The sequence below is a fragment of the Zalophus californianus genome, chromosome 13 (assembly GCF_009762305.2).
Source record: "Zalophus californianus isolate mZalCal1 chromosome 13, mZalCal1.pri.v2, whole genome shotgun sequence".
NCBI classification, from domain to species: domain Eukaryota; kingdom Metazoa; phylum Chordata; class Mammalia; order Carnivora; family Otariidae; genus Zalophus; species Zalophus californianus.
In genome coordinates, this window is record NC_045607.1 from 49,788,170 (window position 1) to 49,815,009 (window position 26,840).

General features: G+C 44.2%; 1 protein-coding gene across 3 annotated transcripts in view; it reads left to right on the plus strand.

The window, feature by feature from the left end:
* SLC24A2 (solute carrier family 24 member 2) overlaps window positions 1–26,840 on the plus strand; it is a 244,530-nt gene that overhangs the window by 165,083 nt on the left and 52,607 nt on the right. For 2 of the 3 annotated variants that reach the window (XM_027616211.2, XM_027616210.2), the window contains one exon: window positions 9,298–9,348. The exons of the other annotated variant lie outside the window; for it this stretch is intronic. In XM_027616211.2, the coding sequence (XP_027472012.1) occupies window positions 9,298–9,348 (51 nt within the window). The remainder of the gene's footprint in view (window positions 1–9,297; window positions 9,349–26,840) is intronic. 3 annotated transcript variants of the gene reach the window in all.

The following is a 26,840-nucleotide window of genomic DNA, read 5'->3' on the forward strand; positions in this document are numbered from 1 at the left end:
AGGGCAGTTAAATAATTTGCCTAAGGACACAAGAGAAGCAACTGATGGAGCCATGTTCAAATCCAGATTTGTTGGACCTCAGAACTCACTCTCTTAACCATTGGACAATACCCACTTTCCTAAGCAGTTGAAGTCCCTTTTGAGCTTTCCTTTTGAAAATCAAAACTTAAAAGATCACTATATTTTCTCTTTCCCCAAGTTGTACTTTCTTTAAAAAATGCGAACAGTCTCCATGTACTTGATGTCAGATTAGAAGAATATGACATTCATAGACTTCCTTTGTCATGATGTAATTGGTCATTATTTTTGTCATTCTTCTCCTTTTACCTGTTTCTCCTCCAATATAAGCTTGCAAAAGGATGATAGAACAAGTTTCTAATGCTAGGTTACTTACCGTGACTTACTGTGTTAGCCTGGATACTCATCACTCACTGGGCTTTGGCGCAATCATAGAATGATGGCTTCCATTGATGAAGCACTTCCAATGTTCCAGGCATCGAGTGAAGCCCCTTACAACAATGCAATAGGGAGTAGTAGAATTAGCCCCATTACAGATGAGTAAACTAAGGAGTATCTTATTACAAAGTCACATATCTAATAAGAATTAAACTCTGGATTAGAACCCATATCCATTGACTCTAAAACTTATACCATGCTACAAGATCTCCATGTTCTGCATCCTGGTGTGGTCTCTTGATACCAGGTTCACTCTGATTTTGTAAAGATCAGAAGAATGCTACCCATTTGAAGGAAAACCAATAGATGCCTTAAAGCCATAATAATACCTACCATATGTTTAATGAATATATGTGTCACTTATGTGTTAAGGACCTGCAGTCCTCACCGCAACCCTACAAGACAACCATTATTGTTCCCTACAGAAGGGTAGGAACAAGAGTATCGGAGAGGTTAAGTAATATGCCCAAGGTCTCATGGCTAGTACACAGCTGACCCAGTTGTCAGGTCAAGGTCTGTAGGGCTCCTAACTCTAAATGATACAGCTATTATGCTCTATCATCACTTGCTTTTCTCTATCCCTTTGGGGAGAAAAACATTCTGACAGAGTATCAGTATTTAAAGTTATGTTAAGGTTGGTATTGAGATTTTAATTACACAATTAAAAGGATACTCCTAGAAGCCCAGGAAATCTTTTTTTAGCCTCACTGTTTTGGGTTGATTCTCCTGCGTAGGTTGCTCCCCTTTTTTCTTTAAAAATCCTTCCCAGAAACCTGCTTGCTCTGTCCTGTACTCTCTCCCGCCCCCAACCCACCTCAAAAGGAAAGCAACAGAACAGCACATCCAAGTCCCGTTTTTCTTGCTTGATCATCAAGAGCATGTAAATTACAGTGAAATATGGCCTGAGTCAGCTCCTCACAGGACAGAAATCAGTAACCATTGATATTGCTAAGCAACACCACAGAGGAGGGAGGCTGCAAATTAGGTGGCAAATTTATAAGAAGTCAGAATATCTGGGGACTCACTTGGGCATTTCATTATGAACCATCTGGATGATCCACAGTGATGACCACACATTTTTGTTCACTGTTCGTGGATGATAATTCCCATGTAATTATACGGCACCTCCCTCTGTGCTCCTAACTTACCTCTCAGAACCTTCCACTGGATTTTTCATAATCCAGATAGTTCCTTGCAAGATCATTGGGAACAGTTATACCTAATGGTCAGCTTTCATTCCTTCCCAAAATAAGATTTGAAACAAAACAAAACAAAACCACTCCATTGGCTCGTGTGAAGGCAGAGCTGGCTGGGCAAGAACACGCATAAGGAGGGAGTTAGTCACAGGATCCTAGCAGCTCCGTGGGCCTGATATGGGCTCCACCTTGGTTGTCCTAGGGGAGCCTGAGGTAATTAGATTCAATTGGTTCTAAGCCAGAGATGAGCACACTGCGGTACTTAAACCAGGTGAAATCTATGAGCTTGGAGAGACAAGGAAGTGAGCCCAAGTCCTTCACCCTCTGGTGAAGGATTGCCTAGCAAGGATCCCTCCCAGTTCCAATAATCAAGCTGGTCTCATTTGTTCACTCATTCATCCAACTAATATTTATAAGAAAGTTAGACCAAGCAACCTGATTTTAAGCCAAAGATTACAAATCGATGAGCCAAATATGAGACCCAGGTGGTGTTTTGTTTTGTTGTTGTTTTTTTTCTTAGAGAGAGCAGGAGCAGGGGAGGGGGGTGGAATCTCAAGCAGACTCCCCACCCAGCACAGAGTCTGACGCGGAGCTCAATCTCACGACCCTGAGATCATGACCTGAGCCGATATCAAGATTCAGACACTTGACTGACTGAGCCACCCAGGTGCCCCCTCCAGGTGGTGTTTTTTAATTTGGAATCCATTGCCAACATTTAAAAAGCAGACATAAAAAGCCAGATATCTGGCTTCCCTTGAATAATCAGCAGGTCTGTCAACACTGTACCCACGTTTCCTCATGGAGCTGGAGGTGTGTGATCACTGCCCATGTAGGCATGCACTGTCCAGGTGTCCCTAATCACGCCTCTCCCTGTCCTTGTCTCCAGCCCACTCTGCTCACCTCCCTACCTGGTGCCAGTGCTTCGTTCGTGCTTTGTCAGAATGCCTTCTGTGCCCCAGACACTGGGCCAGATGCTGAGGACCGATCTGACTCCGGATTTGGCCGGTGATGTAACATCAGTGTTTTGCTGGGAGCTCGGGCCCCAGAATAATGTCAGCAGGTGGACATAAACAAGGAAAGGGAGAGAGGGGGCAACAGAAATATCAGCAATGACAAACCAGTGGGTCCAGGTTTGTGGGGAGCCTGAAAAGGAAGAATATTTCACAAAGGGGCGAGATTCAGAGGGCATGAAAATCAGGTGATAAATTCCTGAGCAGTCTATTCAGAAATCCTTCTTGAAGCTCAATAGCTGATGGAAGACAATGCACCAGCTGAGCCCTTTATTTTCATTTGCACAGTTCTTGCCTGGCGTCCAAAAGCCTAAGTAAGTGAGAGGTTTTCATCTTGCAGAAGAAAAAGAAGTACAGGTTAGCATAGAAAGGGAAGAGTCAGATGTCAAAGAACTCCATAGAGCAAAAGCCTCTCTGGTAACTCCTTGCATGTGACATCTATGTCTGGCCACATGTAGGGGACAGCTGTCCTCGGGCAAGCGTGCACACATTAGGAGCCTCTTAGAGAAGCTTAACACGTGAACATCATCCCCTCCCCCCACAACAGAATGGTAAGTAGAAGCTTTGGCAGTGAGTCAGTACTTTGAAAGCTTCTTTTGAGTGAGATTTTGAAGGTTAAAATATTCCTTTCCTTCTGACTTGAATAGGAAGTGAGGACTCATGGTTCTTTCCCCATTTAACCTCAGTCTCTCCAAGATCATTCTTAAGTTAAAGAAGTTACTGGCATTGGTATGAATTGGATATAAAAAAATAATGACCAAAGAAAGCCTTTTAATGGGAAGCAATTAATTGTGGCGGCTCGTGCAGCCTTTTTTGAGGTGACATGAAACCAAAAGCTTTACGCTGGGCTGTATTGGAAAATACCTTTTAACTCAGAATTTGTGCTAACTGTAATGCAAGTTTTTCACATGAGGCAAAGACAAGAGAGAAAAGATTAGGCTGGATATGCTGCAAGAAAATTAAAAATTACATAGATCTGCAACTGTAAATGCTACATTTAGTGGGATGGGAGATTACAAATACTCAACTGTCACACTTCCCTCCCCCATTCACAACATTTCAGTAATAGAAATAAATTCACAAATTAAAAAAAAAAAACCCACCCTCGGTCTAAAACTGCAACACATGGTTCTGGAAGTTAACCAGGGCAGCCTTTCACTAAATGGAAAGTTTTTTCTTTAGACAGTTTTCCTTGTGTTTAAGGGAAGAAGTCTGGGTTGGGGGGGGCGGGAGCAGGGTGTTGTTGACTTGCACATGGCAAGTGTAGACATTGACATTGGTGCCCACCTGCAGAGATAATCAGAGTTTGAAAAGGATTCAACCTATTAGCAACCTCTTGCTAAGCTGAGTTGATGTTCATTTTGGACCTTTGGCAGACAATGAAGAGGGGGGTACCAGTTACTAAGGATGTCTACACCATCCCAGTGCTTTATATACTTGGCCTCATCTGATCCTCCAAAAACCCTCCTGAGAAGAGAGGTATTTATTGGGGCGCCTGGGTGGCTCAGTTGGTTAAGCGACTGCCTTCGGCTCAGGTCATGATCCTGGAGTCCCGGGATCGAGTCCCACATCGGGCTCCCTGCTCAGCGGGGAGTCTGCTTCTCCCTCTGACCCTCTTCCCTCTCATGTACTCTCTCTCTCTCATTCTCTCTCTCTCAAATAAATAAATAAAATCTTTAAAAAAAAAAAGAAGAGGTATTTATTGTTCTTGTCCCCATTTTATTTTTTTAAGATTTATTTATTTATTTTAGAGAGAGAAGACAGAGCATGAGCAGGGTGGGGGAAGGGGCAAAGGGAGTGGGAGAGAGAATCCTCAAGCAGACTCCCCACTGAGCATGGAGCCTGACGCAGGGCTCCATCCCAGGACCCCCGGATGATGACCTGAGCCAAAATCAAGAGTCGGACACTCAACTGACTGAGCCACCCAGGCACCCTTGTTCTTGTCCCCATGTTAACTGAAGAAGAGACTGAGGCTCAGAGACAACCACCCAGCTCATAAGTAGTAGAGCCACTACTCTGAATCAGCCATCTTGTCCATCTCACTCAGAAGCATTCTTAACCTTGATAATGATGTCAAGAAGTTTCAGGCATCGGTGCCTGCCTTCCTAACTTCAGCTTCTAGGGAAGTTTAACAAACCACAGCAACCTAAACTTCACTGTCATTTGGGAGCTGTGCATTTATGCACTTGAAGAAATGTGAGGAGAGCGTGCGATAAGAGGAAAGCACTGTTCTGGGTTCTGTTGGAAGAGCTCTAAGAGGAAGAGGGTCTCTGCCTTCAACATGTGGATAACCTGATTAGAGAGACAGGGTTTTGTGCAAAATTAGAAAGGCAGGCACGTAGGTCCCGAATGGAACACTGGTATTTTTTAGATAGATGAAGCGTCACGTGCTATCCCAATGGTTACAGTCCACATTGTGACCTTCCCCATAGATCGGCGAGTAGGAGAGGACTGATGAAGACATTTCTTTTCCATGCTGGCCCCGATGTGGCACAATAGCCTTTCGTGCTGAGCAATGAATATGGATTTAAAACCTCTTTAAGTAGTGTTGAATTTGCTTTAACAGACGTGTGTAAAATACCAAATTCTCTCACTGCTCTGCTCCATGTCCCACGGGTTCTCCTTCAGGCTACTTGGTGGTGCTTGCAGTAGTGAAGCTGCCCCTTACTGACAGCGTAGTGGGTGTTATTATTCATCTACTCTTTACCACAGCTTTATGGGGTTGGTACAGTTATGCCCCTTGCAGCTGAGGACGCCAAGGCTTAGAGAGGTCAAACAATTTGCTCAAAGTCACACAGCTGATAAGTGGTAGACCATGGATTCAAGCCTACACCCTGGTTTCAAAGCCCATGTCCTTAACTTCCACTTGCTACTGAAAATAATCCTTCCATGGGTTGATATAATCCAGTATCTGTACACACCTTCTCGATAGGTAAGGCAACTGGACTGAGAGACTATCTTTTGTACTGAGAAAGCCTTAATTTGTAGGTCTTCCACATTGAGTTCAAACTAATACCAAAAATGAAGAAGCTCTTTGACTTAAAAAATGAACAAGGAATCATTTTGTTTTCCTATCAGCTAACACTTAAGTAATAAATACCTGTTCTCCCTGATTTCTCTCCCTCTGTTTTGCATTCCAATATTATGAACCCAGCATAGATGCTGCTATTGACTTTCGGTTTTATGTATCAGAATTTTGAGGCCCAAAAGGTGAGAAGTCCCTTTTCTCCTGCTCCTGTCGGGGAAGATTGGCTGAAAAGGGGGTTGAGAATGCCAGAGGCCTCAAAAGTGGAGCTGAGAAAGTCAGTGTTGGAAAGGAGAAATCTGTATCCATGCCATTCTGAAGAGAGGAGAGTAGGAGCCCAAAACACTAGCCCTTATTCACTGATTCTTTGAGACTGAAGATAAAACCCTTCCCTTGACTTGTCAGTCAGAAAGGATGGACAGGAATCGGGAGGCACCTTAAAGCAGGCCATTATGTTGCAAGACGTGGAAAGAAGAGGACGGAGGAATTGACAAAAGGCTCTATCAGTCCTAGAGATCTGGGAGCATGGATGCCCGTGGCCGCAGCTGTCCAAATAGCGTGAAAGCAGGTGTGGTCACCATGACAGGCGGCATTCACGATCGCCCTGCAGGCTCAACTCCCAACACCAACCCCCAGGTTCTGGAATTTTTTCTTAGGCTGTGTGGGTTTCTTAGAGAAATGTTACAGTGAAGAGACACCAGGTGGTACCCAGGATGATATTCACTGGTGATTCATCCCTCTTCCGGTCTTAGCTATCTCTCGCTCAGTTGATATAATGGGTGTTGCCAGTTGGGATGAAACAGCCCTCTCTTGAGCTCCCGCACTTCCTCCTATCCCAAGGAAACTCAGCTTGGCTGAGGCCCAGCTGGAATCCTAATCCAGTGGTGTGATGGTACCTTGGTTAGTCTCTGTGGGGAGTGTGCTGACTGGAGGCCATTTCCCCTTGCCGATCAGTTTTCATTCATGCCTCTCAGGCCCTCTCAGGCCCTCTCAGGGTGGCTGAGACCACTCTCCATGAGGCATCCATGGTCTGTGGGACACCAGCCAGGTGTGTGATGGGCTCTGGCTGATGTGTGCATGTCATGTTCATCTTTGTCACCTGTCCCACCCCTCTTCCTGCATCCCCCGAGGCCCCGGTTCAGGAACGAGAGCCACCAGCTCTTGGAGATGCACCCCACCGACCCCAGGATGCTGCCCTGACCACCTGAGAGCATGGGAAGCCTGAGCCCAGCATCTCACTATCTCATCACGGTGTGCGTTAAAGATGATTCTAGCAGACTGGTCTCCTTCCCGTTCTTTTCTGCCTTTGCTTTAGTATGCAACGAGCAGGATTCCCTCACCTGGGCAAGATGCTCTTCCCTTGTCCGACTTCCTCCCTGTGCTTCGAGTTGCTATGTCACCTGTCGTTACTTGGCTTTTCACTACTCGTATTCCCTCTCTTGCACCGTCTTAGCCTCATTTTTTATCCATTCCATTCAGTTCTTAGCCTTCTGTCCCATTCATCCAAGGAAGCAGCTAAGAAACAATCTGGATGTTGCTGCGGCAGCAGCCATGTGTGAGCCTTGTCAGACATGAACGGTTCCAATTCCGACTGTGTAAAAATAGAACAATGGAAGAATGTGTTTGTATTTATTTATACCTGATCCCATAAGAGATGGGGTAAAAAAATAATCACACCTGTCACAAGCAGATGTTTGACAGTTTGTAATTGATCCATGAAAACAGGTGTGTGTCTATGGAGAGGTTGCATCTAAAATGACAGATCCATAAGAATTGCAATGGTGTATCTTTCCTGTATAGAATATGGTTTACACCCCACTTTGCAAAACCCAGAGCCACCCACGTTCTGTTTCCTGAGCAGATAGTTGAGAATAGCAGCTGCTTATGCTACCGCTTTACCTCAGGGGAAGAGTAGAGGCTACAAAAAAATGAGTTGGCTGATATAATTCATGAACTTTACTATAAGATTTTACATGCACACACACACACACACACACACACACACACACACACGCATATATTATGTGTAAAGCCACCATGAACATGTGTTTAATATTTATGAAGGTATTTAGATCGTTTAAGAATTCCAAGTTTGTGCAATGTCATATGTATAATAGACTACTGTTCTTAAAATACCCAGAAAAAAATTATATTCCACTGAAGGCAATCCCCAGGAGTCATTAAAAAGACTTTCTTGTTATTTACACAAAATTCAATTTCTTACTGAAGTACTTATGCCTTTTGTCATGTATCTAACAAAACCAGAGGAGGCAGGTTTTTGCAGAAAGATGAGGATGAGGTGATTTTTCTCCTCGAGGCATAATTTTTCATCAGTGTGCTAAAATAGCTTTAGTAAAATTTTAGGCAGAATGGAAAAAGAGTATATATAATGTGTGTATGTGTGTGTACATATACATATTATATATGTAATATATTTATAATGTACAATACAAACATAAAAGGGAAGAATATTTATTATTGTCTTTTAAGCTAAATCCTTCGTCTTGCTCACAAAACCCATCAATTATTAGTTGATTCATATGTGGATTTTCACTGGCTTCCCAAGTTAATGAGCCAGCGAAGCATTCAGCACAATCACAGGAACATCTCTCGAGTCTCATTAATTTCTTGAGGTTTATTGGGAGAGTGTTGTTATGACCAGGAAAAATATTTTTAACCCACTCACCATGTCACTTAAAACAATCTGGAATTTTCAGATGACCAAGAATGAAAGGTTCTATTTTAGAACTGAAGTAAGAAAACAGACACAGTGCATCCCGGCCTCCTCTCTTTCCCACCCCCAGCTGACTCAGCCCAGCTGCGCTTTCTGCTGGTGGGGTCCATGACCACGGAGCCCTTGCCGATCCCTGCACTTGGAGGGGCTGCTGGTAGCCTCCTGCCCCCTGCCATCTAAGGAGCAGCAGGTGACTGTGCCTCAGTCTGGGAGACGTGACTCCTCTGTCACCTGCCTGAGCCAGGTGTCTTCCCTCTTCCTCCCAGAGCACTCTGCACCTTTTGCAGCTCTTCTCAGCAGGCTGTACTCCTGGTATTCACTGTTTTCTGTCGAAAATGTGAACTAAAAGTCAAAGGGGAGTTTAGAAGCTGGTTTTGCATTTGGGTTTTCCCAAGTGGCCTCCTTAATCTCTAGAAAGTGGTTCTGTTGCAGAGGAACTGTGAAAGGAAGCTCTGGGCCCGAGGCTCCCTGGCCAGGAATGCCAGGCTGCAAGCCCCACAGGGCCCCGGACATTGTCCTTGATCGACACTTTCTCTTAGAGCATCACCTCTATACAAATGACAGGGCCAAGCCTAGACCCGGTGTGAAGTTCTCTTGCCGAGTACTCTGTTTCATCAGATGTTAAAATAACTGTGTCCTCTTCTGTCATGCAGGGTACATCCTACCCCCAGTAGAATAACATATTTCAAGTGATTTCTGAAAATGGGCCGTGAAGGCTGTCTGCCACATGGGCCCATGTTTGCACATCTCTATATAGTTACGATTGCGGAATTTGACAGTATAACTCTGAATCTGATTAATTAAGAATGTGTAAAAACAAAGTTCTTGCATTACAGCTCGTTCCTTATCTTTGTGTCTTTTACTGTGATGTTGTAGAACTTGGATCATATGGAAAACTAAAATATTATGACACAATGACTGAAGAAGGTAAGAATGATTTTAGAATTGTATGCACTGGCTTTTTTTTTTTTTTCATTTATGGTGTCTGGTGCTTGCCCATTTTTTTTTCATCTTCTTTTCCTCTTTGCATGACTTCAGTGACATTGTGTGATTTATTATTCTTTCCACATTTTCGTCTAGTTTTTGCCATCGTGTTTATTTGGGATTGGAGACGTGCAATACCATGGGTAATCATGTTATTCCATTCAGAGAATCCAAACCATCTCAATTGCGTTAACACACTCAGAGAAATGGTGTCAGCAACATAAGCACAAGCACACACCCACTGGGTCGGCATTATTTCCTGCTTGTGCTCACAACACCACACAGACACATACCCAGTCACCACTCTTGTTTTAATATGCCCTGTTATGCCTTCCGATCTATGCAAAGGAATGAGTGATCTAAAGTAACTCCTCCACCCCAAACCAGCTGGAGACCTGTTTCTGATGCAGAGGGCTGTGGGCTCATCATGGAACTGAATTCACTGGGGTTCACACTCTGTGAAACTGAGCATATCATTTTAGCCATTTCCCCCTGAGTAGTAAATGAAACCTGGCAGAGATTTACTTTAAAATGAATTTACTAATGAACTCCAGGCACTATCCAGAAGCACCGTCTTGATCCAATGAAAATCACTTCTCTTGAAATAAGTTCACCATGGAAGAGCGATTTGAAAATTCTACGTTCTTTTGAAGGGAGTTATCCTATCACCCCAGCCCCCATTTCACCCCACACGTACCTCCACCTTGTGAATAAGAAACAATATTTGTGATGCCAAAGAAAACACGTGGGGTTTTCATGTGACTTTTACACTGATTCTGACAAGTAATCCAAAGGTAGCCTAGAAGGAGAATCAGCTAATTTTATCTTTAACATGAGAGAAACTCCCAAATGTGTTGCATATCCTGTTTTCAGCGTCTAGTATTTCTAAGTTGCCTTAGCTTGCCAAAGATCTCCGAGTTGCTTTGCATCCGAGAAGTGAACATCTGACAGCCCTTGGTAAGAGAAAGCCCTTCTCCTCCCCTCACAACTCTGGCTTCAGCACAACCCCCAGGCCCTCCTCTGTTGCTCTTGCTGTGCTCTCAGTTAACCACTGTGATGGTTTCTAAAACAGCAGGCCATGAAGGGGATCTTAGACTGGGTCCTCTTATGGCCCAGGACCCTCCCAAGAACCTGGGGCATTGAGAGCCCTGGGGGACAGAAAGCTGCCATGAGAATGAGTGTCCTACCACCAAGAGGATAGAAAGACCAGTCCAGAACATAAAGGAAGGCTCTTGTCCGACCTCTCATTTTTATTCCGTGTCTTCAGACCACTTGGAGTTTCATTGGTGGTTGGCTTGAGAAGCCAAAGCTTTGGGACTCGCTGACTCTATAGTTTGATGGCTCCTCCCAGGCATCTCGCTAGCCCCCAGCCTCCGTTTCATGGCTCAGGTGGCAGGTGGGTCTGTTGGCTTCCACCAGACCCATCACAACCCTCTACTTTCTCTCTTTACTCTTCGTGTCCTCTGCCTTCCACCCTTACCTTCCCATTGTCAGGGCAGCTTCTGCCTCCCTGTTGCCTTAAGCACCCCATTTCCCCCCTTACTCTGCTCCTTTCCTGCCTCTTTCCACATCCATTTGAGCAAAGGTTGCCACCCGAGCTCTCCCTTTCTCAGACCCCCTAAACCAGACAGTTCAAGATCACATGAGGAGCACAAAGCCTACTTGCAATCCGATGAGTCCACTTGATAACAACTGGGCTTTCTAGGCAGGAAAACAAAAGCAAAATCATGTCTGGAAGGAAGATCATGGCTAGCCCTTAGCAAGGCTGGGAAATTGTTTAGGGCTCCCCCCCCCGCGCCCCCTTTCACATTTCTTATACTTCCCTTTCCCATCCCTTCTTGCATATCACTTTGTGTTCCTAGCTGAATATTCATCCCTCGTACAGTAATAGCTAATCGTAGTGAAGGCAGCATTTTTAAATCGTGTTCTATGATGTACTGGTTTCATATGATGTCACTAGGAATTTTGCAACAACCCAGAAAAAAAAAAAAAAAAGAAAGAAAGAAAGTCTGATTTCATAGTTTACTAAGTGGAAGAGCTTCTGAGTTTAAATAGTATTTTTTTTCCCATGTGATATATGCTGCTATATGCTGCAACACAGAGGAAGTCAGAGAGAGGGATGCAGTTCATAGTATTTCCCAGACTTCTTAGATCAGAGAACTCTTTCTTCCATGGAGCCTCTTGCAGGACTGTTTTGGAAATGCTGAGGAAGGGTGCTCTCCTCCCCCTGGAATAGGAACCTCTGAAAGATTGAAAATAAGCATTCTCCACACGTAGCCATCCCCCGAAGGTACTCACAGAAGGGATACTTTGAAGAGGAGGTCTTCCTCTAGCCACATCAGATCACACCCTCCGGCAGCCGCCTCCGCGACAGGCCAGGCCCGGCTTACCCCCAACCCTGGGATTCTGTCTAAAAGGCTCAAAGCCAGCTCAGTAACCTCAGACCGCGCCACAGCCACGCGTGACTTCTTCAAACCCTCGAGGGCCTCTCCCCTCCCATCAGAAATAAGAACAATGATTGGTGCCTCTTCCATGTCGTACAACTGAAGGAAGTGTCCTACAGACGAAGATGGTCGGGGCGGTAAGCGTGGGCTAGCTGGCCTTCAGGAAATACCCCGCTCCGTGTTAAGCATCTCTTTTCACAGTTTTCGAGATGTGACTAGCTCTGGAGCAGGGCTTTATTACACTTGCCCATACGACTAGTCATCCTTTGTAGCCCTTTCCAGGAAATTCTCTGGATGGGACGTGAGGTCAGCTACTTTAAATGAGGTTTAAATAAGGGCTTGTTTTTTTTTCCCCTCAAGTGGAGCAAATGGAAAGATGGATTCTCTATGCCACCCCATCTCTTAAGAGGAATTGAGTGATGATTTCCTAAATATAGAGAATTATCCTGCACATATTCAGCTCCCGATTTTAAGCACCTGCTATATGCAAATTATTTTGCTAGGTGCTTTGGGAAAATACGAGATTAAAAGGTGAGCTGTTTGCCCCCACAGAATTTATAGACAGGGAGAGAAATAAGCACTGAGCCACCAGGAAGAAAGTGGTAACCATAGGTATTTGGAAGAAGATGGCAGGCTACGCAGGAAGAGGAAGGATTGCTTTCAGTCAGGGGGAAGATTAGTGGAGAAAGTGAACTGGACCCCAAGGACCAGTCAATATTGGGGATACTGGGAAAGGAGGAGTGGTAAGTTCTGACCTACCAGGCTGAGAAAGGGATCAAAGAATGGGAGTACACCAGCCTTTACTGGGTGCCTCCCACCTGCCGGGGACAGTGCTGTGGGCTTTATATATTCTATGTCATTTAATCCTTACAATGACCACACAAGGTAGATTTTCTTGAAGATGAGAAAGCCAAAGCTCAAAGACGAATTTTATTAGATGAGAAAACTAAGACTCAGAAAAGCAAAGTATTTGGTTCTGGGACTCAGGGGTAGTAAGTGGTGACTTGGGACCTGAACTCGGGACTGTGGTGTGCCCAAGCTCTGCCCTCTTGGCACCACTGTGGTTTGCCGTACCAGGTGGTATGAGGAGCTGGACAGTTCAAGATGGTGTCAGTATAGGGAGCAGGAAGAAATGCTTGATGGAAACCAATCGTGGGAAAGATTTCAACCACAGACTTAGAATGAGGACATCATAAAGTGAGCAACAAGGAGTTACTGAATAAAACATGCCCTTACTTGAACACTCCACCATAAAAAAAAAAAGTTATTTTAGTAAAATAATATACTCACTCTCAGACACTGGACAAAATCATGACATTTTTAAAAATGTGTCCTTGACCTCAGAGCCCTTCCCCCTCCCCCATCTTCAGTGACTTAGGACCTAAACTGGAAGGAACAGCTCCCTGGGCCACACTCAACCTCCTCCCCACCCCAAGCTAATCAGAATCTTATTCACTCCCTCATTCATTCCTTAATGCATTGACTCAACAACACTTAGTATGTACCAGACACTAGACTGAGTGCAGGGCTAATTAAAGACAACCCTTCTCCTAAAGAATTCACACTCTAGTGGAGGACACAGGCCAAGAGATGAGTGGTGTGATGGACAGAACCAAGGTGAGGGGGATCCCAGCAGAAGGCATCATGTTCAGCCTTGGGAAATGAGGGCAGGTTTCTCAGAGAGGTGATGTCTCCGTTGCCTCATTCCTGCATCCCAAGATGACAACAGTCTTACTGGCCACCTGATACTAATGTGTGTTCACTGAATCATAATGGAGCACCCACTCTGTACAACACATTTGGCTAGACTTGCTAGATTAGTAAGCCTTACTCCTCGCAAGGATCTATAAAAAGATGTTTCCAGGGATATGAACAAATTACTCTAGAAGTGGTCTTCTGATGACCTCAGATCCCTCTACATGGGTGGCCCTCCTCTTATTTCTTTGTGCAGTAAGACTACATATTCTTGGAAGGGCAGTCTCCAACGTTTACTTGAAGCTAATAACCCATAGTTTCTTTCTTATCTGCAGATACCAAAATTACATACCATTCTCACTCTGGAAAATTCTCAATAAATTGAACTTGACTTCCGTACTAAAATTACTCCAAATGAGAACGTTAGAAAGCTAGTTCAAAAGAAAACAAACTTACGTGATAGAACAGATGAATTAAAAAGAGAAGTGACCTTTCCACCAATCACATTATATAGAACTACTAATTTTTACTCTTTGGAAATAAACATTCGTAGAGATATGTAGATGGATAGGTAGACAGAAATCCTGACTAATATTTTGCAAAGAAGTGATGTATGGGGAAAGCTACCTGCAATGTACGGTCCTAAAGTCATTGCCACTTAAGAATAGCCATTTCCAGGAAAAATCATTTCTCCATCATTTAAAAAGTCTTTGTTCACTTGCATAAGAGAAAAAAAGATATAAAAAGTTGTTGCAATGTCAAGGGCAAAAAATTACAATGACCTTTTCCTTAATGAAATTAAGGATACGGCTTTATGGCAACCAAGAGCCCCTTTACCAAGCTGAGAAACTAATGTCTTACCTGAATCGTGGGGTCCTAAATTAGGCATGTGGCTGAGTTTTGAAAACCCCCATTATCTCAAAGAAACAAAAGCACCTAAAGGTCACATAGTCTAACCAGTCATTTGATGTTCTTAATTGCAGTGAAATAGTTCAGTTATTTTTCAAGGAGAAATTGAATTTTGGAATATCATTTAACAGTGTTTTCCACTGCCCAAGATGTATCCTCTGAAAATGTAGTCTTAGCACAGGCCTTTGGTGTTATCTGTGGCCTTCACATTATATTTTAATCCTTGCCTAAATGGATAAGACTCTGTTATATACACTCATATATCAAGCAGGATAGGTTCAGCTATGTATAATAGAAAATCCAAATTAATAGTGGCTTAAGTCAGACGGACGTTAATTTCTCTCTCAATAAAAGAGTTCCAGAGGTAGGCTGTACATGGCAGATATGGAAGCTCTACAGTAATCCAAGCCCCAGGCTCCTTCCATCTTCTGCTTCGCAATCCTAATATATGACTTTCAACCTCAAGGGCACCTCATGGTCCAAGATGGCTGCTGCTAGAGCTCCAGCCATCAGGCCTATATTCCAGGAATGGAGGAAGAGCTAACATGATTTTCCCTGGCTGTTTCACCTTCTTTTTAAGGAGACTTCCCCCACCCTTTTTTTTTTTTTTAAGATTTTATTTATTTGACAGAGCACAAGCAGAGGGAGCTGCAGGCAGAGCAAGAGGGAGAAGCAGGCTCCCTGCTGAGCAGGGAGCCCGATGTGGACTCGATCCCAGGACCCTGGGATCATGACCTGAGCCGAAGGCAGATGCTTAACTGACTGAGCCACCCAGGCGTCCCAGGAGGCTTCCCTTTACACCCTTCCAGCAAAACTGCCCAAAACTCAGTTATATGGCTACGCCTGGTTTCAAGGAAGCTTGGAGATGTAATTTATTAAACCAGGTGATTTGCTGTCCCAAATAATTTAGGTATTATATCATTAGGAAATGAAAAGGGAATCGATATCAGATAGGCAACATGCAATCTCTCCACAAAAGAGAACTATCACTTTTGCATAATTGTGTGTTGATGGGGAGGATGGAAAACAGAGCAAGCTACAGGAGCGATGTTGGAAACTCACGTAAAGTTTGCAATGCCGATGAGACATCCTAAATGGAGACGTGCGGGAAGCACTGGAGGTGGAGTCTGGATCTTGGGAGAAAGGTCAAAGCTATGGATACAGATTTGGGAATCATATTAGAGGTGTTCTTTAAAGCCACAGAACTGGTAAGAATACCTAACTAATCAATAGGAAAGAGGAGGTCAGGTTTGACCCCGGGGACTCCAAAGTTTAGAGTCTGGGAAGAAGGTAGAGACCCGGCAAAGAAGACTGGGGTGGGCAGAGAACCAGGAGAGAACGGCGTCCCAGAAGTCAAGGAATTGTGCCACAGGAAGGCAATGACAAGGTGATAGCCTCAATGAATTGACCAATGAAATCAGAGATTGTTGTAGTACAAAGATAAGAGTGGTGAACACAAAGTGAGATGCTTCAAATCAGGAGTTTGGAAGTGGGGCGGTTATTGCTAATGATAAAGCTTAGGGCCGAGCGGCAGGATTGGGCAGATATGGTGAGTTGGAGGGAAGAGGAGCTGGAGGTGAGCGGGTTGGGGTGGTGAGGAACCAAGCGTTGCAGGGCTTTCCGATAAAGTCACCAAGGCCAGTGACAGGAGCCATGGTGTAAATCAATAGTGAATTGCATTCTGATCTCTGCAGGAATGAGGGAAGGGGGATGAGGAAGCCATTTGCAGTGGAGGTGGTAGGGGTGGCTTGTGCTTCAAAGGAGGGAGGAGAAACAGTCTAAAAGTAGTGAGGAAGGGGGGGCTGGAGTGTGGGGCATTTGGAGAGACAAGCAGCTGCCCCTTTCAAGGGATCTTCAGGAGAGTAAAGGGACCTTCAGGAAGCAGCTGAGTTTCAGCTGAAACAGAAAGGCAAAGAGAATATTCAGAGCAGAGGTTAAGGATGTAGACACAGATTTTCTGACGGCAGAGGTGGGAGACTGAGTCAGGTCAGGCATTTTCAAAGCCACATGGAGATGAAGGCGTTCTGGACCGTGCTAGAGGCCCCAGAGGCTCTGCTGAATTGGACAAGGATGTAGGATAGAATGGGAACAGCCTACCAATGTGCTAGAAGTTCTAACTTGGGATTGGCCTCACAGACAAGTTTGCAGTGATAAAGTAGGGTCTATCTTTCCAGGAGAGGAGAGCTCTTGGGGACCCCCTTACGTCCAGCTGGGGGTGAGGAAGGCTAAGGAAGGAGCCCTCCTCAATTCAGAGAGAGAGTTCAGCCCAGCCTGGGAAGACCTTTCCTACAGACATGGCCAAAGATGCAATGGCCTGCCTCAAAAGGAGGCAGGAGAAGCCAAGGAAACCTCCATCTCACAAGAGTGTTCAGATAATGGACATCTTGATGCCCCTTCCAATCCCATGTCCAAGATTCTGCCCTGGTGCCTTTTACTAAATGTGATGGCAGCCGTTGGTTTAGAATTTACACTTAAGATTAAACCTTTTGAAAACTCGATCCTCCATTTTGGTTAAGCCGCCACCAGGACTGTGGGTAGGTAGGTTCCTGGGACATAGCTTCTGAAATCAAAGGCTTGGGTATTATGTGATCCAGTTCAGAGATAAACTGTTGATTAATGTGGCTACATATGTAGCAAATAGGACGTTACATAGTTCCTGTGAAATAGACCTTTAAAACAACAGCAACTATCTTCCCTTTTAGTTGCAGATAGGAACTTTTAGCACAGTAGAAAGTGTAACTGCAAAGTAATTTTAATTATTCCTTTTTATGATAAAAACATTACACGCACACAGAGGTATAAAGCAAACACTATTTAAGGAAAGGCAATAAAAGGGAGTCTTCCTTTTACCCCAGATTCCCCTCATTCCTTAGAGTGATCCACTCTTACTGGTTTTCTGATGTAGGCTCTTTTCTTCTATATGCTGTTCCCTGGCCTTTGTTTATTAGCATATAGTGGAGACCTTTCCATATCAGCACTGCCCTCATTCCTTTGAGTAGCCGCATAGTATTCCACTGCTTGGCTCTTCCATGGTAGGTTCGTTCCATCAGTCCCCTGTTGATGGACATTTACGGTATTTCCAGTTTTTGTGGATTTATCCAGTTATTAGAACATGACATGAGCATCTTCTTTGCCCACAGAGCAAACTCTACTGAGTAGGGAATGTATACATATGAAATAAGTCCCTAGAAATAGAAATACCAGATCAAAGCATATGCACATTTCAAATCTTGAAAGATACTGCTTTGGAGGGCACTTCCCTCCAAAGCAATTGCACCCGGTTGTGCTCCCACCAACAGTGAATGAGAGATCATCCAACAAATTTAACTAAGTCCTTTGAACATTGATTCATAACTGACTTCCATACAAAGCAGATCAGCGTTTGTATTATAACTTACCTTCTACTTTACTTGTTTTAGAAACCTGAATTTTTTTTTTACCCAAGGTGAGTTAAAGCCAGGGTACAGTTATGATGGAAGACTTTCCTCTGTAAATTACATGACAAGGCTCTTCCTCCCACACAGACTATCCAATTTCCACCACAGCATGTACCCTTCTTACCACAAGACTGTCAACATCCCTGAGAATGTCTGAGAAGTACACTGCAAGTTAACTTTCTGCCTTCCAATTACCAAAGTGGGAAGCCCCGTTGTGCACAGACACCATTTCCAATACCATGTTATGTTTCATTCATTCCAGGTTTATGGTTTAACTCATTCAGTCCAACCTTCCATAACCAGAGGATATCTCAAGGCACTTGACCAGATGCTCTCTGTAAGGCTCTGCCTTACCTCTCCCCACCCAAAAAAAAATGTATTAACTCAACAGCTATTAACCACATTACTTTTTTAGAGATGTATTCTTACAAGTATCTCCCTGGGGCTGGATCTTAGGAAGACAGCAGCCTAGTAAGTGTGTATAACCAGACTACACAGCTAGTAACCTGTATCGGATCTGTCAGAAATACCAAACCAGCTGTGTGGATAAATCCAGTCTTCCTGAAAACCAGGACCAAGGAAGTCTAATTAGAATACATCCAGTTTTTCAAACTTCATTGCATCTTATTTTCGTGATCTAAACCGCTCAGCAGTAAAAGCAGAAAGATTGGACCTGGCAAGTAAAGGCAGATTTTGTCACTTTGCATATGTAGAAGGTGTTAAGTTGCAGCAGAAGGCAAATTGTGGATGCTGCTTTTTGTCTATTTCTGACATCCCTAGAGCTGAAAATGTTAAGTTGCCTTCATTAGTCAAACTTGAATACTATTATTATAAGTTAATGATATAATTTCCCACCCCCATGAAGCTTTCTCTTAAAAAAAAAAAAGTGGGAATCGGTAATACCAGGAGGCTGGCATGTTCAATTAAGCATGGTAAGTTTCTCTTTTGATTAAATCTGAAATGAACTGAGTCATCTCATTTTAGTCATGGACCACTAAGCCCTCAGGAGCAGTTAGTTAAGAATGCTCAGCATGTGCCGGGCACTTCTGTTGCAAACTCCTGCTTCCAAATGAAATTTACAGACACCAGTTTACAATGTAACATTAAGGATGCAAGAAACTAGGAAGTAGGAACTCAAATTAATTGACAGTTCCCAGACACATGAAATCCAGGTGACAGGAAATGATGCATGTACATGATCTAGGGGCTGCTCCTGAATGAATGTCAGCCAAATCTAAAGTCTTTCACTTTACATCAAGATAAATAAATGGATAATATATAGGCTCATCGTGAGAAAGAACTGTTTAAGCTCGGCTTTTTTATATACAAGTCAGAGTAACCATTCAATACACATTTATTGAGCACCCACTCTTTGTCAGGTACTGTGAGCAAATCAAAACTTTGCCCAAATGAGTACATTAATGTCACAACCCACTTGCAGAGACGTATCCAAGATAGAGGCTTTGAAAAGTGACTCTGAAGAGATCTTTTGCACCCCTCAGGTGGTAGTGGGGCTGGATGTTGGCGAGTCTTGAGATCTGAGGTCTGCCCTAGTACAGTGATTCTTTAGTCATTTATCTCTTAGATATCTGCAGGGTGCAAAGGATGGGAACAAGAGGAAGACATTCAAACCTTCTATCTGGCAACCCCTACCTGGCTCAGAACTCCAAAGCTGAGATCAGAGAAACCCCTTTGAGAATTCTGTGTCTGTGAGCCATTTGTATCTCTGTCTATGAGATAGAAATTTACAGAAAATTAATTCCTAAAATAATAAAGCAGGTGACCTAAAATGATAAAGAACATTAGCTTTCCAGCAGTGTCAACTTCAGCTAAGTTCAGTAAATTGGCTCTTTTCCTGAAACACCACATTCTGCGACTGCTCCCCGTTGCAAGTTTTTTGGTTTGTAAAATTCCAATTTTGCCTGAACTTGATTGGATTATGTATATATTTTAAAAGAGTCTTGAAATAGACAAATATTAACTGTAAACACTATTAGACTTTAGAGGCTTAATCACTGCCTTAACGAAGAAGAGCGCCTGGTGAGTTTTCTGCACTGTGCTTCTGGTCCTTCCTTGTTTCTCTGCCCCAGAAGGAACATAAACTATGAATAGATTTTCACATAACAAGCACTGTAAGCACCTCACACACACACACACACACACACACACACACACACACACACACACACACACACACACCCTTTGTCGTTTGTGTTAATATTGTTATATCCATAAACCCTAACGACAGCCGAAGTAATAGGCACTGGGGAGCGGATGAGAAATGGCACCCCTATCCTTGAGGGGCCCACAGCTTGCTGGAGAGAGGTTGGTAAAATGCCTCTGTGGGTCTATGATAATGGGTATGATAGAATAGGTATCAGTGCTGTGATAGAGGAAAGTACCCGGGTGCCCTGCCAGCCCAGGAAAGGGGCTCAGGGAAAGCTTCCTGAGAGATGAGATGCATTAAAACAGTCTTAAAAAGGAGTAAGACAGGAAATAACAAGTGTGGGGCATTCCAAACCACTAGAAGTGTAACTTACAAACTGGGAGAGAAGCTAAGAGACTGTAATCAACATCCAGGCTGGAAATATTGGACCTAAAGTGTCCAAAGGTAGACTCAGAAGCAGTTGGCAACTCACTGAATGTGGGGTGTGAGGGGGATCTCTAAGATGGCTGGAAAACCCTAGGAGTGAGGAAATCCCCAATAGAAAATGCAAGGAGACAGGCGGATTCCCAGGAAAAAGATGATGTGTGGGAATGTGGGGTATACTGAGTTTAACTGTCGGGGGGTGGGGGGCTTCCAAGTGAAGTGTTCATAAGTCCATTGGATAAGAGGATCAGAGCCAGAGATCTGACTTGGGAATCACCGATATTCAGGTGGAAGTCCATTGGGTTCTTTGGGAGAATGTGGGGCATGGGGGTCAGGGAGCAAGGAGGGAGCCTAGGGAAGAGCAGCTTAAGGGTCACTCTCAGGAGTCCTGGAAAATCAGATTGGACTTCAAGGACAGGGGTGAAGAATATCAGATGCCCTGAGAGACCCAGTCACATGGAGGCAAAAAGTGGCCAAGGGAAGGTTCAGTGGAGTGATGCTGCCAAGGCCAGATGCAGAGTGAAGAGGTGAACGAAGGAGCCCTAAGGATTCCAAGGCCCCAGCATAGACTGACCTTTCCAGAGGCTTGGCTGTGAAGGGAAGGCAAGAGAGGGCAGTGCCAGCAGGAAACCTAAAGTCAAGAGAAAGGTTCCCAGTGGAGAGACTTAACGAAGGATTGAAGGTTCACGATGAGTGAGTAGGCAAAGTCCCTGCAGGGGCAAGAAATTGGAATAAAGGACAAAGTATCAATCTTTAAGATAGCAAATTTTGAAAAGCACTGGAAGTCTTCCAAAATATTTATGAGAGCACTCCACATTTCCAATGATAAGGTGACCATGCCAGGGGAGACGATAGAATCAATTCACATGCGGAAAGATCCACTCTTTATGGGTGTTTCTGAAGGTCATTCTTATGGAAAATCATTTTTTAAAGCCTTAATAAGGAAATCTGGCTGCTTCATTTCATTACATGATGACCACCAGTTGAGATACAATTATGTATATATTCTCATTAATTACAGAAGCTAGTCCTATGATTATGTCTATACAAATACAATTAAATTATGTTGATTACCCTTATTATATGGTTCATTCACAGAATATTTACTAAAGACATTTTACAAAACATTACAATACTGGTTTAATTTCCATTAATATCAATGTAGTCATAATTGGTTTTACATGATGCTTCACAAAAATTAGAAAAAATAGCTTAGTGGTTGTACTTCAAAAATAAATATAGGAATAAATACACTCTATGTTCTTGGCATTCTTGCTTAAGGTGAAAATTTTTTGCAATGTTTTGCTTGTAAGAATAAAAATCAGGGGGCACCTGGCTGGCTCAGTCGGGAGAGCATGCGATTATTGATCTTAGGGTCATGAGTTCAAGTCCCATTTTGGGCATAGAACTTACTTATAACAACAACAACAACAACAAAACAATAAAAGTCAGACCAGATCCTCTTAGATGAAGAAGCTGCCCCATGAAGACAGTTTATAGAATGAAGAGGAGTTTATTCCTTCAAGCTGCTAAGTGATATCTTGTATCTTGGAACATTCCCTATTCTGTGAGTTTCCATACCCTTCTGAGAAGGCCCCCACCATCATGAACCTTAAGTCCTTGCTTTTTGTCTCTCTGGCTCTCGGCGGTGACTCTACAGGGCACCAGCTAGATCTATCTTGTGCGCCAAACACTGCCTGGTACACAGCGCAGGTTTTGTTAATATTTGCAGAGTGGAAGATTGTTCATGACTTGCACCCACTTGAAAGCAAAGCTCATACTTCCAAAGAGAGCTGACGTAGGGAGAACTTCACTAGAATTCAGTGAGTGCCCATGATGTGCCAAGCACTATTCTAAGATGCTTGTTGAAGGATACAAGATGGCGAGAGAAGGTCCCTTCCCCAGAGAAACCTGCTGTCTGATGGGAAAGCAGATATGTGGGCAGCAAACTGGAATCAGGGCTGTGATGAGGTATAATCAAAATGCCATTGTAGTGATGGATTTCCACTTGGGAAGGAGGGCTTCAAGGACTGGAATGAAGTATCATTAAAGAAACCTTCAGGGCGGGCCTTCAGTTAGGTCTTGAGGAGAAGCATCTTGATAATGAAGGAGAAGCCAAAGCCCTGCTTTCCCTTCTCTGCCCCCTACTGTGCTCTCTGCACCTCCTCTGTCACAAAGACCCCTCTCAGCACCCACCGTGTCAGCCCCCACAATGTGCAGGAAGGGGATGACTGACACACCCCTGTCACCCGTCTCTGGGCTGTGGACACCTAGCCACCCCATTTTCTCCTATTTACCTCAGGAAGTTCCTGGGGTTCAACGGGTAGGGTTGGGGCCTTTGGTTTGGGTAGACGTGAAAGGATTTACTTTAGGTCATTAGCCAACAAGAAGCCTACTAAGGAGTGATTGCCTCGTCTACTTGCCTAGAAACCCAAACAGAAGGATTTATTAAGCCCTATGGGGCTCTGAGGTTACCACAGAAAACGAGACCCATGGGAACCCCAATCCTCGTGGAGCTTGGCTGCTAACGGAAAGCAACAGATAATCAGTATGTATGTTAGATGGTGATGAATGTTAGAGAAAACAAGCTGGGGATAGGAAATACTGGAGAAAGAGAGGCTACAATTTTAAATGGGCTCCTCAGAGAAGCCTCAGTGAGAAGGTGACATTTGAACAAATACTCGAAGGAGCTGAGAGAGTGAACACAATGGATCTCTGAGGGACCAGTAAATGCCATGGCCCTGAGGTGGGACAACAAGGGGACCAGCATGGCTGGAGCAGAGTGAGCCTGGAGAGAGGGGAAGGACGAGGCAGGGCAGCCTCGGTGGCTAACCCCCCTTACAGGTCCTGGTAATGACCTTGGCTTTCACTTTGACCTGGGGAGCCACTGTAGGATTTTGCCCAGAGGAGTGACATGATCCGATTGATCACTAAGGATACTAGGGTGAGACCAGCCTGGGAGACAGAGGTAAAGCTGGAAGGGCAGGCTGGTGAGTAGACCAGCAGGATGGTTGCTAGGCCTGGGAGGGGAGGAAGGAGAAGAGGTCAGCTTCTGAAATATTCTGGAAGCAGAGGTACCAGTTTGCTGATGGATAGCATGTGGGCTGTAAGGGAAAGAGAGGAGCCCAAGCTGACCCCAAGGGCAGTGTTTGCTTATGGCCACATCAATTTCATTGCATGCCTTCTCAGTGATGATGGCCTCTCTGACTTGAGTCTCTGCTTCCAGAAAAAAAAAAAAAAAGGCAATGAATAAACAAGAGGAACGTCCAGCTGCACTTCTGCTTTCTAAGCTACCTGCCAAATCCTAAACTTCAAAGACAGAGATGGGAAAGGCAGAACTGAAAACACAAAAATAGATGTAAAAGCACTATGTTCAAGTTTTCCCTTCTGTTTCATTTTTTCTTTTCTTCTCCCAAACCAAGTTCTGTTCACTGAGGTGTGCTTCCCTTTGCATCTATATATCTCTTTTGTCCCTTTTCTGCAATGCTGAGGCTCAGAATGTTCTGCAGCAGCTAGAAGTTAATCTGATCACCAACCCAAAGAGTTCCCTTGTAACACTGCCTGTTACAGGCTTGGTGGGAAAGAGGTGAAGGAATTTCCAGGGACTGGTTTAATTAATTAACAGCAGAACAGAAACAAAATTCATTCCCTTTGTGTGAACAGACCCCCTGAAGGTTATTTTGCTGTGCAGCTTGGGGCTTCTCTTTTATGTCTGGGTGATAGGGTCAAGGATTTTGATTCCTGATTGTTTCTCGAAATTTGTTCTTAGACACATTAGGTCCCTCTGCTTTGATCTTTCATTCTGCTCTTCCCTACCACCCCCTCAACACACGCTCCCCTGAGGACACTCAGCTGGTATTCTTTTGCAAATTTCAGAACAAGCTAAGCTATATTAAAACTGTGTACTAGGTTTTGACGTAGGTGCCTCACGATTTGAGCAGAGTTTGCTATTTCCGAGATTTTAAGTATACAAATATCTGTCGCTATGTAAAAATACAACACTTTAAGGCTTCGCACCACAACAGAGTATATTTTTTTAAGGTTGCCTTAAAACATGTTAAAAATCACTCCTTCCCTCACTTTGAAAAGTACCCAAAAATGTCTTCGTCCTTTATCCCCAGGCACAGAGCTACAGTTGTTCCTGAAATCTGCCCCTCTGTGTCAGCCTTTAATGCCAATGTGGAGTCCATGCCTAAAATAGTTTATGGAAGCAGCCCCTTTTCTGCCAAGGTCTCCCCCACCTGAGGCGGCTAAACATTAATCCTGTTGTGAATATCAATCTTTTTACTTTCAACACTTCATGGGAAGGACATCCTGAGCACTTAATGTATGTCAGAGGCCATGTGTATTATTAACCTGATGTCTGTTAACCCATTGAGCCTTCCAACAGCTGTATGAGAAGGGTGTATGATCCCCCTTTTAAAATTCTGAGCCTGAGACACAGAGGAGTTAAAACCCCTCGTACATCAGGAAGTTCTTTGGAGCCCACAGATCATGGTGCAGCAGTAATTCCTTGCCTGAACTCTGTCCTCCCAGATGATGGGGAAAAGCTGACCACCATCTCTCCATTTTCAGATCACAAAGGTATCAATGTTTAAGACACAGAATGGCAGCTCTATCGCCTTGACTTCTCAATTTCAGGAAGATGCAAAGTGATCCTTTTCCTAATCGGTTTTGGAACTGACTTCGGAGGACCCACTGAAACCCGAACACTGGTCCCACTAGGCTTTAAACCGCTGGGTCGGGGTGTAGCTAATTCTCCAGGCTTGCATGTTTGCATTGAGAGAAGAGAAGATGCCAACAATTCTCCTAAGGCAACTCGGGGTCATGTCACCCTTGCCCCTGTGGTTTTCGTTAGTTTTTCTTTTTCCTCTTATTTACAGACTTCTTCCAATGCCAGGTGTTGTGATAAGCCCCTTGCACACATTTTCTCACTTAAGCCTTGCGTCTAACTCATGAGCCAATGCCATTGGAATCCCTGTTAAACAGATGGCAAAACTGAAGCTCAGGAATATTCAGGAACTTAACCAAAACTCGCCCAGTGGTCATTGAAAGAGATAGGGCTTCAATCCAGATCTACCTGCCTTTAAGTCACGTCCAAAATTTAACCACAATACTGTGCTGTCCCCAACACACATACAACCTACTTGGTGTTCTCCCCAGGTTGTGGCATCAAGCTGCATAGGTCCTGAAGGTGCCTTTCCTTCCTACCCCAAGGCACAGAGAGGGTCACTTTGAGAATCACAGGTTCTGTGCTGGCTTCTGCCCCGGGGACCTCATGCCTACTCTTGTCTATCCAGCCATCCTCACGACTCTGCTCAGGAGGCGCCCTGTGGTGATCCCTGGGGTGTCCATTGGGCTGAAAGGAGCTGCCTTACTTTGTCAGGCTCTGCCCCACCACCCTCGAGGAGCACACCTGAGTGCTGAATTCTGAAGGTGGCATTTCAACTGCTGCTTTTCTAGAAACTCATCTTTAAGAGAAAAATCCTTTTAGGCTGCGGAGGAATGCAGAATGGTAATCAGGTCATGCCAACTGGGACAAAGGTTGAATTAAAGAAGTTGAAGAAGTGTGTAGAAAGGAGAGGTCTCAGTCAGCCTCCCAGCATTGCCTGGCTGCCCCTAGGGCTAAACGCTGAGAGAAAACAAAGAGAGCCAACCCCTCCCACCTTTCAGCCGCCTAGAAAATCTCAAGTGTTGCTGCAGTGGGAAAAGTAGGGACACGCTATCTAGAAAGTCCTTGCTGACTTGTGAAAATGTTTGAGAACCTACAAAATCCCAAGTCTAGAATCATTACCTACCCTATGCTCCCAGCCTGCCTTTAGAGGATTTGGGAAAGCCAGCCCATGAGTGGCAGGACCCTTCCATGCTTTGGGGTGCCTTTCCTCATCATTTCCCTCTGGTCTCCATTTAAGCCCTGAAAATACTCCTGTAACTGCACACGGTAGGCGATCAGCGGTTTCCTGTCAAATATTTTCTCTGCCGTGATTCCAGACTTTGGGGCATTCCTTAGATTGGGTTACTTCACGTTGTTTCCACAGGTTTATTTGTCTGGTCTTCTGAATGTTTTCCTGCTTTATTATCATTTTTATGTAATTGTTAAATGGCAATTATTGCCCATCTTCACTTCACAGAGCTTTAGAAGGTTCTAAGTTCAAACAGTGACCCTGAGACCACTGAAGCGTTTTATTGGTAGAAGCACCATCTTCCATGTTTCCGAACTTCTTTCTCCGTCTTCTGGGCTTTTTAGCAAACGATGTGAGGACCTCTTGGAAGTGTCTCCCACAAGAAGTACACCTCTTCGGGCTTATGGCTGCAGAGTATGGAGAAGCAGATAAGACTAGGTTCGGCAGCCTGGAGAGA